This window comes from Macaca thibetana, chromosome 11, assembly GCF_024542745.1.
Source record: "Macaca thibetana thibetana isolate TM-01 chromosome 11, ASM2454274v1, whole genome shotgun sequence".
NCBI lineage: Eukaryota > Metazoa > Chordata > Mammalia > Primates > Cercopithecidae > Macaca > Macaca thibetana.
Window position 1 is genome coordinate 18479274 of NC_065588.1, and position 15191 is coordinate 18494464.

Below are 15191 nucleotides of genomic sequence, written 5' to 3' on the forward strand. Positions count from 1 at the left end.
CATTGTTATGTGTTTAGAAATCTTTTAAATGTCTGGTTTAATTAAGACCATTGACTGCTTTTCCCTTTAGTCTGTTGCATTATCATGATTGAGTGGAAGTATGTAAAGAAAATTTAACCTTACACAAATACGGATTTGCAGAAAAGATAAATATCTTAGTAGTCTTTTCAGATAATTGTGAATATCTTTCTTTATTACTACACCAAAATCAATAAGTAGTAATCTTTTAAAATTTAGTTACAGTGTGGAATATTTTAAAATACCAATAATTTTCACACTATACTTAGAGTCCATTGGTCTGTCTTGCCCTATTGATAAACCTCTTTTTACCCATGCAAGATTTGAAACATCACGGATTGTCACTTTAGACAAATATGTTCATTGGATTCTGCAGATCTTCCAAATGTTGCCATAGTTTATTATAAAATATCAAAAAGTACATTTTTTAATATTAACATTTTTCTTTTTTTTTTTAATTTATGTATTATTATTATACTTTAAGTTGTAGGGTACATGTGCATAACGTGCAGGTTTGTTACATATGTATACTTGTGCCATGTTGGTGTGCTGCACCCATCAACTCGTCATTTACATCAGGTATAACTCCCAATGCAATCCCTCCCCCCTCCCCCCTCCCCATGATAGGCCCCTGTGTGTGATGTCACCCTTCCTGAGTCCAAGTGATCTCATTGTTCAGTTCCCACCTATGAGTGAGAACATGAGGTGTTTGGTTTTCTGTTCTTGTGATAGTTTGCTAAGAATGATGGTTTCCAGCTGCATCCATGTCCCTACAAAGGACACAAACTCATCCTTTTTGATGGCTGCAGAGTATTCCATGGTGTATATGTGCCACATTTTCTTAATCCAATCTGTCACTGATGGACATTTGGGTTGATTCCAAGTCTTTGCTATTGTGAATAGTGCTGCAATAAACATACGTGTGCATGTGTCTTTATAGCAGCATAATTTATAATCCTTTGGGTATATACCCAGTAATGGGATGGCTGGGTCATATGGTACATCTAGTTCTAGATCCTTGAGGAATCGCCATACTGTTTTCCATAATGGTTGAACTAGTTTACAATCCCACCAACAGTGTAAAAGTGTTCCTATTTCTCCACATCCTCTCCAGCACCTGTTGTTTCCTGACTTTTTAATGATCGCCATTCTAACTGGTGTGAGATGGTATCTCATTGTGGTTTTGATTTGCATTTCTCTGATGGCCAGTGATGATGAGCATTTTTTCATGTGTCTGTTGGCTGTATGAATGTCTTCTTTTGAGAAATGTCTGTTCATATCCTTTGCCCACTTTTTGATGTGGTTGTTTGTTTTTTTCTTGTAAATTTGTTGGAGTTCTTTGTAGATTCTGGATATTAGCCCTTTGTCAGATGAGTAGATTGCAAAAATGTTTTCCCATTATGTAGGTTGCCTGTTCACTCTGATGGTAGTTTCTTTTGCTGTGCAGAAGCTCTTTAGTTTAATGAGATCCCATTTGTCAATTTTGGCTTTTGCTGCCGTTGCTTTTGGTGTTTTAGACATGAAATCTTTGCCCATGCCTATGTCCTGAATGGTACTACCTAGGTTTTCCTCTAGGATTTTTATGGTATTAGGTCTAACATTTAAGTCTCTAATCCATCTTGAATTAATTTTCGTATAAAGAGTAAGGAAAGGATCCAGTTTCAGCTTTCTACTTATGGATAGCCAATTTTCCCAGCACCGTTTATTAAATAGGGAATCCTTTCCCCATTTCTTGTTTCTCTCAGGTTTGTCAAAGATCAGATGGCTGTAGATGTGTGGTATAATTTCTGAGGACTCTGTTCTGTTCCATTGGTCTATATCTCTGTTTTGGTACCAGTACCATGCTGTTTTGGTTACTGTAGCCTTGTAGTATAGTTTGAAGTCAGGTAGCGTGATGCCTCCAGCTTTGATCTTTTGACTTAGGATTGTCTTGGAGATGCGGGCTCTTTTTTGGTTCCATATGAACTTTAAAGCAGTTTTTTCCAATTATGTGAAGAAACTCATTGGCAGCTTGATGGGGATGGCATTGAATCTATAAATTACCTTGGGCAGTATGGCCATTTTCACGATATTGATTCTTCCTATCCATGAGCATGGTATGTTCTTCCATTTGTTTGTGTCCTCTTTTATTTCACTGAGCAGTGGTTTGTAGTTCTCCTTGAAGAGGTCCTTTACATCCCTTGTAAGTTGGATTCCTAGGTATTTGATTCTCTTTGAAGCAATTGTGAATGGAAGTTCATTCCTGATATGGCTCTCTGTTTGTCTGTTATTGGTGTATAAGAATGCTTGTGATTTTTGCACATTAATTTTGTATCCTGAGACTTTGCTGAAGTTGCTTATCAGCTTAAGGAGATTTTGGGCTGAGACAATGGGGTTTTCTAAATATACAATCATGTCATCTGCAAACAGGGACAATTTGACTTCTTCTTTTCCTAACTGAATACCCTTGATTCCTTTCTCTTGCCTAATTGCCCTAGTCAGAACTTCCAACACTATGTTGAATAGGAGTGGTGAGAGAGGGCATCCCTGTCTTGTGCCAGTTTTCAAAGGGAATTTTTCCAGTTTTTGCCCATTCAGTATGATATTGGCTGTGGGTTTGTCATAAATAGCTCTTATTATTTTGAGGTACGTTCCATCAATACCGAATTTATTGAGCGTTTTTAGCATGAAGGGCTGTTGCATTTTGTCAAAAGCCTTTTCTGCATCTATTGAGATAATCATGTGGTTCTTGTCTTTGGTTCTGTTTATATGCTGGATTATGTTTATTGATTTGTGAATGTTGAACCAGCCTTGCATCCCAGGGATGAAGCCCACTTGATCATGGTGGATAAGCTTTTGGTTGTGTTGCTAAATCTGGTTTGCCAGTATTTTATTGAGGATTTTTGCATCGATGTTCATCAGGGATATTGGTCTAAAATTCTCTTTTTTTGTTGTGTCTCTGCCAGGCTTTGGTATCAGGATGATGTTGGCCTCATAAAATGAGTTAGGGAGGATTCCCTCTTTTTCTATTGATTGGAATAGTTTCAGAAGGAATGGTACCAACTCCTCCTTGTACCTCTGGTAGAATTCAGCTGTGAATCCATCTGGTCCTGGACTTTTTTTGGTTGGTAGGCTATTAATTATTGCCTCAATTTCAGAGCCTGCTATTGGTCTATTCAGGGATTCAGCTTCTTCCTGGTTTAGTCTTGGAAGAGTGTAAGTTTCCAGGAAATTATCCATTTCTTCTAGATTTTCCAGTTTATTTGCGTAGAGGTGTTTATAGTATTCTCTGATGGTAGTTTGTATTTCTGTGGGGTCGGTGGTGATATCCCCTTTATCATTTTTAATTGCGTCGATTTGATTCTTCTCTCTTTTCTTCTTTATTAGTCTTGCTAGTGGTCTGTCAATTTTGTTGATCTTTTCAAAAAACCAACTCCTGGATTCATTGATTTTTTGGAGAGTTTTTTGTGTCTCTATCTCCTTCAGTTCTGCTCTGATGTTAGTTATTTCTAGCCTTCTGCTAGCTTTCGAATGTGTTTGCTCTTGCTTCTCTAGTTCTTTTAATTGCGATGTTAGAGTGTCAATTTTAGATCTTTCCTGCTTTCTCTTGTGGGCATTTAGTGCTATAAATTTCCCTCTACACACTGCTTTAAATGTGTCCCAGAGATTCTGGTATGTTGTATCTTTGTTCTCATTGGTTTCAAAGAACATCTTTATTTCTGCCTTCATTTTGTTATGTACCCAGTAGTCATTCAGGAGCAGGTTGTTCAGTTTCCATGTAGTTGAGCGGTTTTGATTGAGTTTCTTAGTCCTGAGTTCTAGTTTGATTGCACTGTGGTCTGAGAGACAGTTTGTTATAATTTCTGTTCTTGTACATTTGCTGAGGAGTGCTTTACTTCCAATTTCGTGGTCGATTTTGGAATATGTACGATGTGGTGCTGAGAAGAATGTATATTCTGTTGATTTGGGGTGGAGAGTTCTATAGATGTCTATTAGGTCTGCTTGCTGCAGAGATGAGTTCAATTCCTGGATATCCTTGTTAACTTTCTGTCTCGTTGATCTGTCTAATGTTGACAGTGGAGTGTTGAAGTCTCCCATTATTATTGTATGGGAGTCTAAGTCTCTTTGTAAGTCTCTAAGGACTTGCTTGATGAATCTGGGTGCTCCTGTATTGGGTGCATATATATTTAGGATAGTTAGCTCTTCCTGTTGAATTGATCCCTTAACCATTATGTAATGGCCTTCTTTGTCTCTTTTGATCTTTGATGGTTTAAAGTCTGTTTTATCAGAGACTAGTATTGCAACCCCCGCTTTTTTTTGTTCTCCATTTGCTTGGTAAATCTTCCTCCATCCCTTTATTTTGAGCCTATGTATGCCTCTGCGTGTGAGATGGGTCTCCTGAATACAGCAGACTGATGGGTCTTGACTCTTTATCCAGTTTGCCAGTCTGTGTCTTTTAATTGGAGCATTTAGTCCATTTACATTTAAGGTTAAGATTGTTATGTGTGAACTTGATCCTGCCATTATGATATTAACTGGTTATTTTGCTCGTTAGTTGATGCAGTTTCTTCCTAGTCTCGATGGTCTTTACATTTTGGCATGTTTTTGCAATGGCTGGTACCGGTTGTTCCTTTCCATGTTTAGTGCTTCCTTCAGGGTCTCTTGTAAGGCAGGCCTAGTGGTGACAAAATCTCTAAGCATTTGCTTATCTGTAAAGGATTTTATTTCTCCTTCACTTATGAAACTTAGTTTGGCTGGATATGAAATTCTGGGTTTAAAATTCTTTTCTTTAAGAATGTTGAATATTGGCCCCCACTCTCTTCTGGCTTGGAGAGTTTCTGCCGAGAGATCTGCTGTTAGTCTGATGGGCTTCCCTTTGTGGGTAACCCGACCTTTCTCTCTGACTGCCCTTCAGATTTTTTCCTTCATTTCAACTTTGGTGAATCTGGCAATTATGTGTCTTGGAGTTGCTCTTCTCGAGGAGTATCTTTGTGGCGTTCTCTGTATTTCCTGGATTTGAATGTTGGCCTGCCCTACTAGGTTGGGGAAGTTCTCCTGGATGATATCCTGAAGAGTGTTTTCCAACTTGGTTCCATTTTCCCCCTCACTTTCAGGCACCCCAATCAGACGTAGATTTGATCTTTTTACATAATCCCATACTTCTTGCAGGCTTTGTTCATTTCTTTTTCTTCTTTTTTCTTTTGGTTTCTCTTCTCGCTTCATTTCATTCATTTGATCCTCCATCGCAGATACTTTCTTCCAGTTGATCGAGTCGGTTACTGAAGCTTGTGCATTTGTCACGTATTTCTCGTGTCATGGTTTTCATCTCTTTCATTTCGTTTATGACCTTCTCTGCATTAATTACTCTAGCCATCAATTCTTCCACTTTTTTTTCAAGATTTTTAGTTTCTTTGCGCTGGGTACGTAATTCCTCCTTTAGCTCTGAGAAATTTGATGGACTGAAGCTTTCTTCTCTCATCTCGTCAAAGTCATTCTCCGTCCAGCTTTTATCCGTTGCTGGCGATGAGCTGCGCTCCTTTGCCGGGGGAGATGCGCTCTTATTTTTTGAATTTCCAGCTTTTCTGCCCTGCTTTTTCCCCATCTTTGTGGTTTTATCTGCCTCTGGTCTTTGATGATGGTGATGTACTGATGGGGTTTTGGTGTAGGTGTCCTTCCTGTTTGATAGTTTTCCTTCTAACAGTCAGGACCCTCAGCTGTAGGTCTGTTGGAGATTGCTTGAGGTCCACTCCAGATCCTGTTTGCCTGGGTATCAGCAGCAGAGGCTGCAGAAGATAGAATATTTCTGAACAGCGAGTGTACCTGTCTGATTCTTGCTTTGGAAGCTTCCTCTCAGGGGTGTACTCCACCCTGTGAGGTGTGGGGTGTCAGACTGCCCCTAGTGGGGGATGTCTCCCAGTTAGGCTACTCAGGGGTCAGGGACCCACTTGAGCAGGGAGTCTGTCCCTTCTCAGATCTCAACCTCCGTGTTGGGAGATCCACTGCTCTCTTCAAAGCTGTCAGACAGAGTCGTTTGCGTCTGCAGAGGTTTCGGCTGTGTTTGTTATTGCCCTGTCCCAGAGGTGGAGTCTACAGAGACAGGCAGGTTTCCTTGAGCTGCTGTGAGCTCCACCCAGCTCGAGCTTCCCAGCAGCTTTGTTTACCTACTTAAGCCTCAGCAATGGCGGGCGCCCCTCCCCCAGCCTCGGTGCTGCCTTGCCGGTAGATCACAGACTGCTGTGCTAGCAATGAGGGAGGCTCCGTGGGTGTGGGACCCTCCCGGCCAGGTGTGGGATATGATCTCCTGGTGTGCCTGTTTGCTTAAAGCGCAGTATTGGGGTGGGAGTTACCCGATTTTCCAGGTGTTGTGTGTCTCAGTTCCCCTGGCTAGGAAAAGGGATTCCCTTTCCCCTTGTGCTTCCCAGGTGAGGCAATGCCTCGCCCTGCTTCAGCTCTCGCTGGTCGGGCTGCAACAGCTGACCAGCACCGATCATCCGGCACTCCCCAGTGAGATGAACCCAGTACCTCAGTTGAAAATGCAGAAATCACTGGTCTTCTGTGTCGCTCGCGCTGGGAGTTGGAGACTGGAGCTGTTCCTATCGGCCATCTTGCTCCGCCCCCCCAATATTAACATTTTTCTCACCACAAAAGTCTTTATGTATTGGCAAGCCGGCAAGCTCATAGTAGAAAATAAAAATTTTACAAAATTCTTATTTCTGAAGTTGTTTTCCTTAAAGTGACAAGCTTAGCTTGTTCATTTTTGACTGCCAAACACCTGTCTGAATAACCACGGTTTCTCTGTAATTCTCTCATATAATAAAATTGTTACATGAAAAAAGTTACTTATCTTGCCACTCAAGCAATTGCAAGAGGGCTTTTCCTGAAGACAACTTCTATATTATAGTATGCAGAAATGCTTTAACTGTTTTTCCTATATGTTCATATAGAAAATTAAAGACACATGTATTTAAGGATTTAGATTTGACAAAATTAGTATTTTTAACCATTTTATCGAGGATATTTTTAACTGACACTGATTTTTATTTCCTAGAAGTGCATGTACACCCGAGAAGTGTCTCTTGTAGCTCCAGGGTTTTGTAGACAACATTTGGAGAACTGCTTCTCTAGCATAATAGTTTACTATAAAGTATATTATGCCCATGCCCTTTTGCTTTTGTAAGTTGAGTTGTAAATGTACCTAGAGTCAGTTGTATTTATTCCTGAACATTTTTATGCCAGTTCTATTGTTATTTTATTTAGGTAAATAAATGAAGTATTTACAGAGTGATGAAATATGAGTGAACAAAGAAAGTCAGTGTTTCTATGAAAATTGAGTTAAACATTTTTTAAGATAATTAATAAAGGAGAGCCATTAAAATCTATTGTTGTTGAATTCAATGTAGAGGAAACAACTTAGACTAGAAAAATAATTATAAAAATCTAAAGTGATTTTCCATCAAGTTGTTCTTTGACTCTGAGAAATTGCTCCACATTTAAGAAAGTAGAATAGGCAATTAAAGATAATTACTTATAGATTTGTTTTATATCAGAAAGATGACACAAAATTGTTATCAACTGACCCTTCATCCAATAGCAAAGACTTGCTGCTAATGTCAGAACTTTGGCTAGTGAGAGGCTATTTAGTTATGTTTAGTTTAAAAATAAACTATTTTTAAGATATCTGTCTTCTTTATAATTCCCAACTTTAACTTTTTTGATCAACAAATCTACTACTTTTTATATTTCATCAAGTAAGTGATAAAAGAATCTGGAATTAATATTTGAAGTGATCTCTACTTGAGCAGTTGTAAGGTTCTAAGAGAGAACTGAATTGAAGTCATATTAAGCTCTAAATTTTATTTCAGAGTATCTGTCACATAGTAATTATATTGAAATTACAACAGAAAAGCTTTAAGATATGTTTCATTTTCTTTAAAAAAGGCAACCACCAGAAAGTAAAAATATGTTTATGAATGTCAAGCCTCTAAAGATAAATAGAGAAAGAAGAGACTCAAAAATGGCTCAAATAATTCCAACACATGAAGGGAAATAATTCTAAAAGAAAAAATATAGTTAATATAAACCTAAAGTAATATAGCAGAAGGCACTACTATGTCTTGGATAGTTGAGACTTTTCTGATTAAAAGTCAAAGTCCCAAAAATGAATTAAAAGGAATTTATAGACTAGAGACATGACTAAAATAAGATTCTCTCATTTATAACAGAAATATGTGTGTTGCCTATTTATTTCAGCCTACAAAGAAAGTGTAATAAGCTCTTGGTAATTATTTTTCCAGAAAAGGGGAAAGGGAAAATTTTTTCTTATCTCTTTTATTTTGTAGAGTTGAGTACAATTTGGATGTATCCCATGAGAATATATTCCTATAATATAATTTGAAAAAAAATTACAGAGAAAAAATACTTTTTCAACATCTGTTATTAACCCAAATCTAATAATTATGGTGCCAGACTCCATCATACACACACACATACAAACACACACACGCGCGCGCGCACACACACACACACACAAGGACATACACAATGAAGCAAAGGTAAGGAAAGAGCTAAGACCTAGTTTTTGAAAGCAGTAAAATTGGCAGATGTAGCAAATAAAAATACAGGCTATTCAGTTGTATTTCAAAGTCATAGATATTTTTAGTATATGTTTCATATATTATATTATGCATGGTTATATTAAAGGTGTATATATACATATATTTATATACTTATATAAAGGTGTATATATACATATACACACACACACATCTAAACGGTATTAAGGTATTATATCTATACATCTATCTATATCTAAATATCTCTATATGTATATAGAGAGACACACACCTATATACACCTATATGGTATAAAGGGGTATGTGTATGTGTGTGTATGGGTATGAAAATATGCAAAGAAACAGGTGGAAATAAATTTTAATACTACAGCATATGTGTACATATATATATACACACACCTTTAGTATAAATATGTATCAAATACTACATGAAATATATACTAAAAATATTCATTCATTGTTTCTCTGTAATTTATATATACTAGATGTATTAGTGTTCTCTAGAGGGACAAAACTAATAGGACAGATGTACATATAAAGAGGAGTTTATTAAGGTGTATTGACTCACACTGTCACAAGGGGAGATCTCACAATAGGCTATCTGCAAGCTAAAGAGCAAGAAAGCCAGTCTGAGTCCCAAAACCTCAAAAGTAGGGAAGCTGACAATGCGGCCTTCAGTCTGTGGATGAAAATCCAAGAGTCTCAAAGCTGAAGTACTTGAAATCTGACGTTTGAGAGCAGGAAGCATCCAGCATGGCAGAAAGATGTAGTCTGGGAGGCTAAACCAGTCTAGTCCTTCCACGTTTCTCTGCCTGCTTTTAACCTAGCCATTCTGGCAGTTGTTTAGATCGTGCCCATCCAGATTAAGGATGAGTCTGCCTTGACCAATCTACAGACTCAAATGTTAATCTCCTTTGGCAACACCCTCACAGACACACCCAGGAACAATACTTTACATCCTTCAATCCAATCAAGTTGACACTCAATATTAACCATCACACTAGACATCCAGTATATTATCTGGCAATTCTAGGAAAAAGTATACACGCAGGTGGATGAAATAAAGAAAGTCAGTTTTAAGTAAGCACGCAGTAGCCATACATGAGGCTGAAGTCATTGCACTGGTGACAGAGTGCAGAATCAAGACTTCAACATACAGAGAAAAGGAATCTTTGAAAGCACTACTCTTAAGTCACTTCCCATAGCAGGAACAGGAAAACAGAGCTCTTAGCATGGAGTTGAGTAGAAGGAGATGAAAGGACAGGAACTTGAGTACATGTGATAGATTGTGAGGATGGCCCTCGAAGCAGACATTTGGGAAGGAGGAAGGAGAAATCGGCAGTTCCAAGAACAAGTGAAGAAAAGCAGGGGCCATGCCTTTTGTCTAGATTGGCCGTGTAAACAACTCAGGGAACAGTGTAAGAGCCCTATGGATATCCCAGGGACAAGGATCTAGGTTAGACTAATAGTTGGGATAGGAATAGGCATTGAATATATGTCATGAACACACTAACATTCACCATTTTGGCTAGTAGATAGGTAGGTACTAAGTTTTTTTAAGTATTAAAAACAACATGTTAAAATAGAAACATTTAAAAAGAATTTACTATATAGTATAGTAAATTCTATATAATTATTCTACATAATTCTATATATTTTTGTTAATTCATTTTGCAGATTAATGGTCTATTTGTCTGGCATTGTTGGAAACAAGTTATCCCAAATATTTACTGAATTTTCCATATAAGTAAAATTATCATCTTAAGGACTACAAGTATCTCATATACTTTTTTTTCTCCTGAAATCCTTCATATGTTTAAGGCCCTTTGAACAATGTGCATTAACATAACTCATCCTTTTCTCAATGACTAAGAGTCACCAGAGATATCAAAATTTAAAGCTGTAAAGGGACTTATACAATAGAAGCCCTTCATTTCACAGAATAATCAAATTGTGTTTATAAGCAATATGTTGCAAAATAGTAATTCATTGTGCTCTTCAGTTAATTTGTGCTTGGTAAATATTTATAGGAAAAAAAGAAAGAGAAAGGAATGGAGACAAATATAATAATGCCAGTAGAAATCTCTGAAATAGGTATAATTTTTTTGTTTATTCTGCTTGTCAACCCTTTGATGTAGACATTACTATTCCAACTCTACAAGAGAAAATATTGAGTTTCAGATAGTTTTAGTTTAATTGGCCTTCCTAAGGTCATCGAGCTCGTAAATCTGTCTCTAAAGCTCATGACATTTTCACCACATCCCATTGCTGTGAGATAAGGTCCCCACACAGACATAATGGCATCAGTTAGACCACCCAGAAGCATGCTGTCATCAGCTTTGAACTCTGAGATGGCTGGGTAAAACTAACTTAGAATACGCAAAGTATTATTTAAAACTTATTGTGATAATTCTAAAGGTGTTTAATCATTTAATCATTTTCTAACTTATTAATGCACATAAAAATAATTTCAGTATTCATCTATATCTATATTTTTATATTTTCTCTCATATTATTCATTTATACACAAAATATATAATGCATATATAGTCACAACACACACACACACACACACACACACACACACACACACACACTCAGCTTACTTTTACCAAACTAAGTTCCAAAAATAAAAGAAATTGAAGTCAGAGAGGAAAACACATATTTGGGGATATTATGGGAGGATATGATTGTGTTCATTTTTTCTCTTTCAGCGATCACTCTTTGGGGAGTCACAAAATGTTTCAAAAAGATAAATCTGTTATTCAACTCCACCTGCAGAAAAGTAGGGAAGCTCCAGGAAAGCTATCTCGAAAGGTAAGACTTTCTTACTTTTGGTTTCAACTAGCAAACTAACTGTTTTAAGGACAATATTTCTAATTTTTGAACTATTGCCAATTTGGAATTATATAGCTTAATTAATACATGTGTATTTAAATATATTCATTGAAAAATGATGAAATATATAAATATAAATACCTGTTAATGATTTGAACTGATGCAATAACATGAATGCATTACTGCAATCTTAGTGTTATGGACTGAATGTTTGTGTCCTCCCAAAATTAATAAGTTTAGGCCCCAGGTGTTAGTATTAGGAAGTGGGTCTTTAGGAGGTATTTAGTTTTAGATGAAGTCATAAAAACAGAGTCCTTATGATGAGGTGGTAAGTGCCCTTATAAAAAGAGTTTAGAGCGCTCTCTCTCTTTCTCCCTCCTCCTCCCTCTCTATCACTCTCCTTCTCTTTCTTCTCACTATGTTAGGATACAGCAAGAAGGAAGCTGTCTGCACACAGGAAAAGGGCCCTGACCCTGATTATAAACTTTGAAGCCTATAGAATGAAGAGAAATAAATACATGTTGTTTAAGCCACCTGGTCTCTGGTATTTTGTTATAGCAGCCCAGTCTGACTAATACACTGAGTATAACAAATCTGTTGGTTTCTTTCCAAAATCATTTGTGAGACACTTATTAAGGTTATCATATTTATACTTTTCACATATCTTCTTAGAAGTAAATGAAATAGAAAATGTAATGGGGAATCACTAAATCACTAAAGGCAGAAAAATAACTTGTTTTCTGTGAAGACTGTTTATGTCAACACAGCTTAAATTAGCACAGATAAACTTTCATAATATATATAATAAAGCTCCCTAGAAAAGGATGACTATGCTTTAATGATACAGTTTCATGCTGTTAGATGTGAATTTTACTCCCTGTGTCATGTTGTGAGTTACTTCCAATTCAAATTGCACAGTATGCAGTGAACTTTGATATTATGGCAGTTTTTGTGTGTAGAATCTTAAATTACTTACTTTAAGCAAAAATCCTCTCACCCTGTCATTTATATTAGTTAACAGATTTCCAGTGGATGATTTCTTTTTTTTCTAATATGAAGTGTTTCATCATAAGAAAATTTCAGGTAGTACATTAGGTTGCAATATATCTACATGGAAAATAACATAATGAGGCCAAAAGAGAGTTGTTCAGAAATATTTTTTGGATCTTGTGTTCAACTTAGCTGCTGTTGACAGCTCCAACGCTATACATCTGAAATCTCCAGGAAAACACATTATAAAGTGCAACTGACCCCATCAGTTTTAAACTTAAGATTCTTCAAATTGCCCTCAATGTTGAGAAAAAAAGCTGAAATCATCATATTTCATTGGAGCATGGGGGAAAAAGATAAAATATATTATTCTAATTTGGATGCTGCTAAAATAATAACTTATTGATAGTAATTAACAAATCACTAACATTTCAGACTCATGTAAATTAAGGTCTGTTTAAAAACTCATGTAACTCTATTATTCTGATATAGGGCATACATTTAATGTCTGAGACTTTAACATTTCTATCACATTTAATCTTTTCAATAATTCTATAAGGTAAACACTATTAAAAATAAGGAAACTGTATCACAGGGAGGAATCAAGACTTTCCCAAGATTAAAATCATGAAACTGATGGGCGGAGAAGGATAGATTTGAGCACAGTCAGTGAGCCTTCAGAGCCCATGCATTCCTACCAACTTATATGGGAAATATGCTCAGAATTTGCAGTATATTCTCAAAAGTTTTGGATGTGTGTTTCAGGTCAAAATTCTAGCTTTATGCAGGCACGTGTGTGTGTGTGTGTGTGTCTGTGTGTGTGTGTGTGTGTCTGTGTGTGTAATTTTTTTTCCACAGCTAATATCCATGTAGCTCAAAGTCTGGGGCATGACAGGTGATAATAACTAACCATATTATGTATATATTAGGTGCCAATTGATGTTCTTAGTGCTTTAAATGAATTAATTGATAGTAGCCCAAGAGCAAAGAATAAATACAACTATTTTTCTGTCTTATAAAAATAAAAGAACTGAAAAGTTAAGAGATTATTTAAATCATCCAAAGTCTCACAGCTAGTAAATAAGGGTGATGAGATCAGAGCAAAACTAATCTGCCTACAGATCACACTATATGATAATGTTGACCAGTGCAGTTATATAGTGCAACTGACTCTGTCAATATTAAACTTAAGATTCTTCAAATTACCCTCAGTGTTGAGAAAAAGAAATGTGAGATAATCATATTGCTGTCATCACCGTTGTTATCATGTCCAGGGACAAGCATATTGTTATCTCTGGGTGTATAATGTGTAGTTCTCATCAGAAATGCCTGTTTTTCAATATGCCATTTGGATCACAGTGGGAATTAAGTTATGTGGTTCTTTTTGATGCTTCATGATTCAACTTACAAGCTTGTCCATCCTATAATAAATATCACCAATTCTTGGATAATTCAACAACTCATAGGCAAAAAGTATAAATGCCTTTTCTTATCCAGAACTTTTGCTAATATTGATGCTGTTGTTTAAAATGGATAATACTTGAACCGGGGAGGCGGAGGTTGCAGTGAGCCGAGATTGCGCCACTGCACTCCACCTGGGTGACAGAGCTAGACTCTGTCTCAAAAAAAAAAAAAAAAAAAAAAAAAAAAAAAATATATATATATATATATATATATAAATAAAATAATAAAATGGATAATACACCTGATGGCAAATATATTTATATATTTGTATATCCTCCATTCATGCAATAAGTATTTGCTATGTAACTGCTGTCTATTAGGCCCTATACTAATGTGTAGGTACAGTAGTGAGCAATATCAATAAGATCTCAGCCCTCAGGGGTTCAGGGGATGCAAATGGCACCGATTTCCAATTAGAAAGCAATGGTAACTTCCATGCAGAATATGAAAAAGGCATTCTGTATCTCCATCTCTCTAAGTCTTGATTTTTTTTTTTTTTTGAGATGGGGTCTTGCTCTGTTGCCCAGGCTGGAGTGCAGTGGCATGATGTTGGCTCACTGCAACCTTTGCCTCTTGGGTTCAAGCAATTCGCCTGCCTCAGCCTCCTGAGTAGCTGGGATTACAGGCACATGCCACCATGTCTGGCTAATTTTTGTATTTTTCGTAGAGATGGGTTTCACCATGTTGATTAGGCTGGTCTCAAACTCCTGACCTCGTGATCCACCTGCCTCAGCCCCACAAAGTGCTGGGATTACAGGCGTAAGCCACCGCACCTGGTCCAAGTCTTGATTCTTTCAGGAATTTTTTTTTTTTTTTTTTTTTGCATTGCATTTCAAAGGGGAAGATTATTATATTTTATTAAAACTTTAAGGATTTACTTCCAGGAACTGGGATAAGTACTTTATACAGTATATACAACCTAATAACAATTGATTCATTTAACAAATAAAACTTGTTACATGCCATTCATAGTACTTGCCTTTTCTAGAATGTAGAGTTCACATCCTAGTTGAGAGACAGACAATAAACAAGTGTATACAATGAAGTCAGGTAGAGGTATGTGCTCTGAAAGAATATATAGCCAGCTCTAAAAGTTGAGAGAAGCACCTAATGCAGATGAATAAGAGGGACTAGTGATGGTACTTGCTTTTCTGTCTAAATCCTGGAGCACACAAGCCTAGCTCTGATCTTTAGAAATGAGGAATATTAAATTTGCTCATTTAGCCTTCTATAAGAAAGCAAAAATTCTGGTTTCATATTGCTCAATTTCAAATGTTCACTTTTAGGCAAATTGTTAAATTCTCTATACCTGAATTTCTTCATCTAAAAA

General features: G+C 36.6%; 1 protein-coding gene across 4 annotated transcripts in view; it reads left to right on the top strand.

The window, feature by feature from the left end:
• The window catches only part of PIK3C2G (phosphatidylinositol-4-phosphate 3-kinase catalytic subunit type 2 gamma), a 424274-nt gene that overhangs the window by 62191 nt on the left and 346892 nt on the right, over window positions 1–15191 (top strand). For all 4 annotated transcript variants that reach the window (XM_050750052.1, XM_050750054.1, XM_050750055.1 and 1 more), the window contains one exon: window positions 11284–11386. In XM_050750052.1, coding sequence (XP_050606009.1) covers window positions 11284–11386 — 103 coding nt within the window. The remainder of the gene's footprint in view (window positions 1–11283; window positions 11387–15191) is intronic.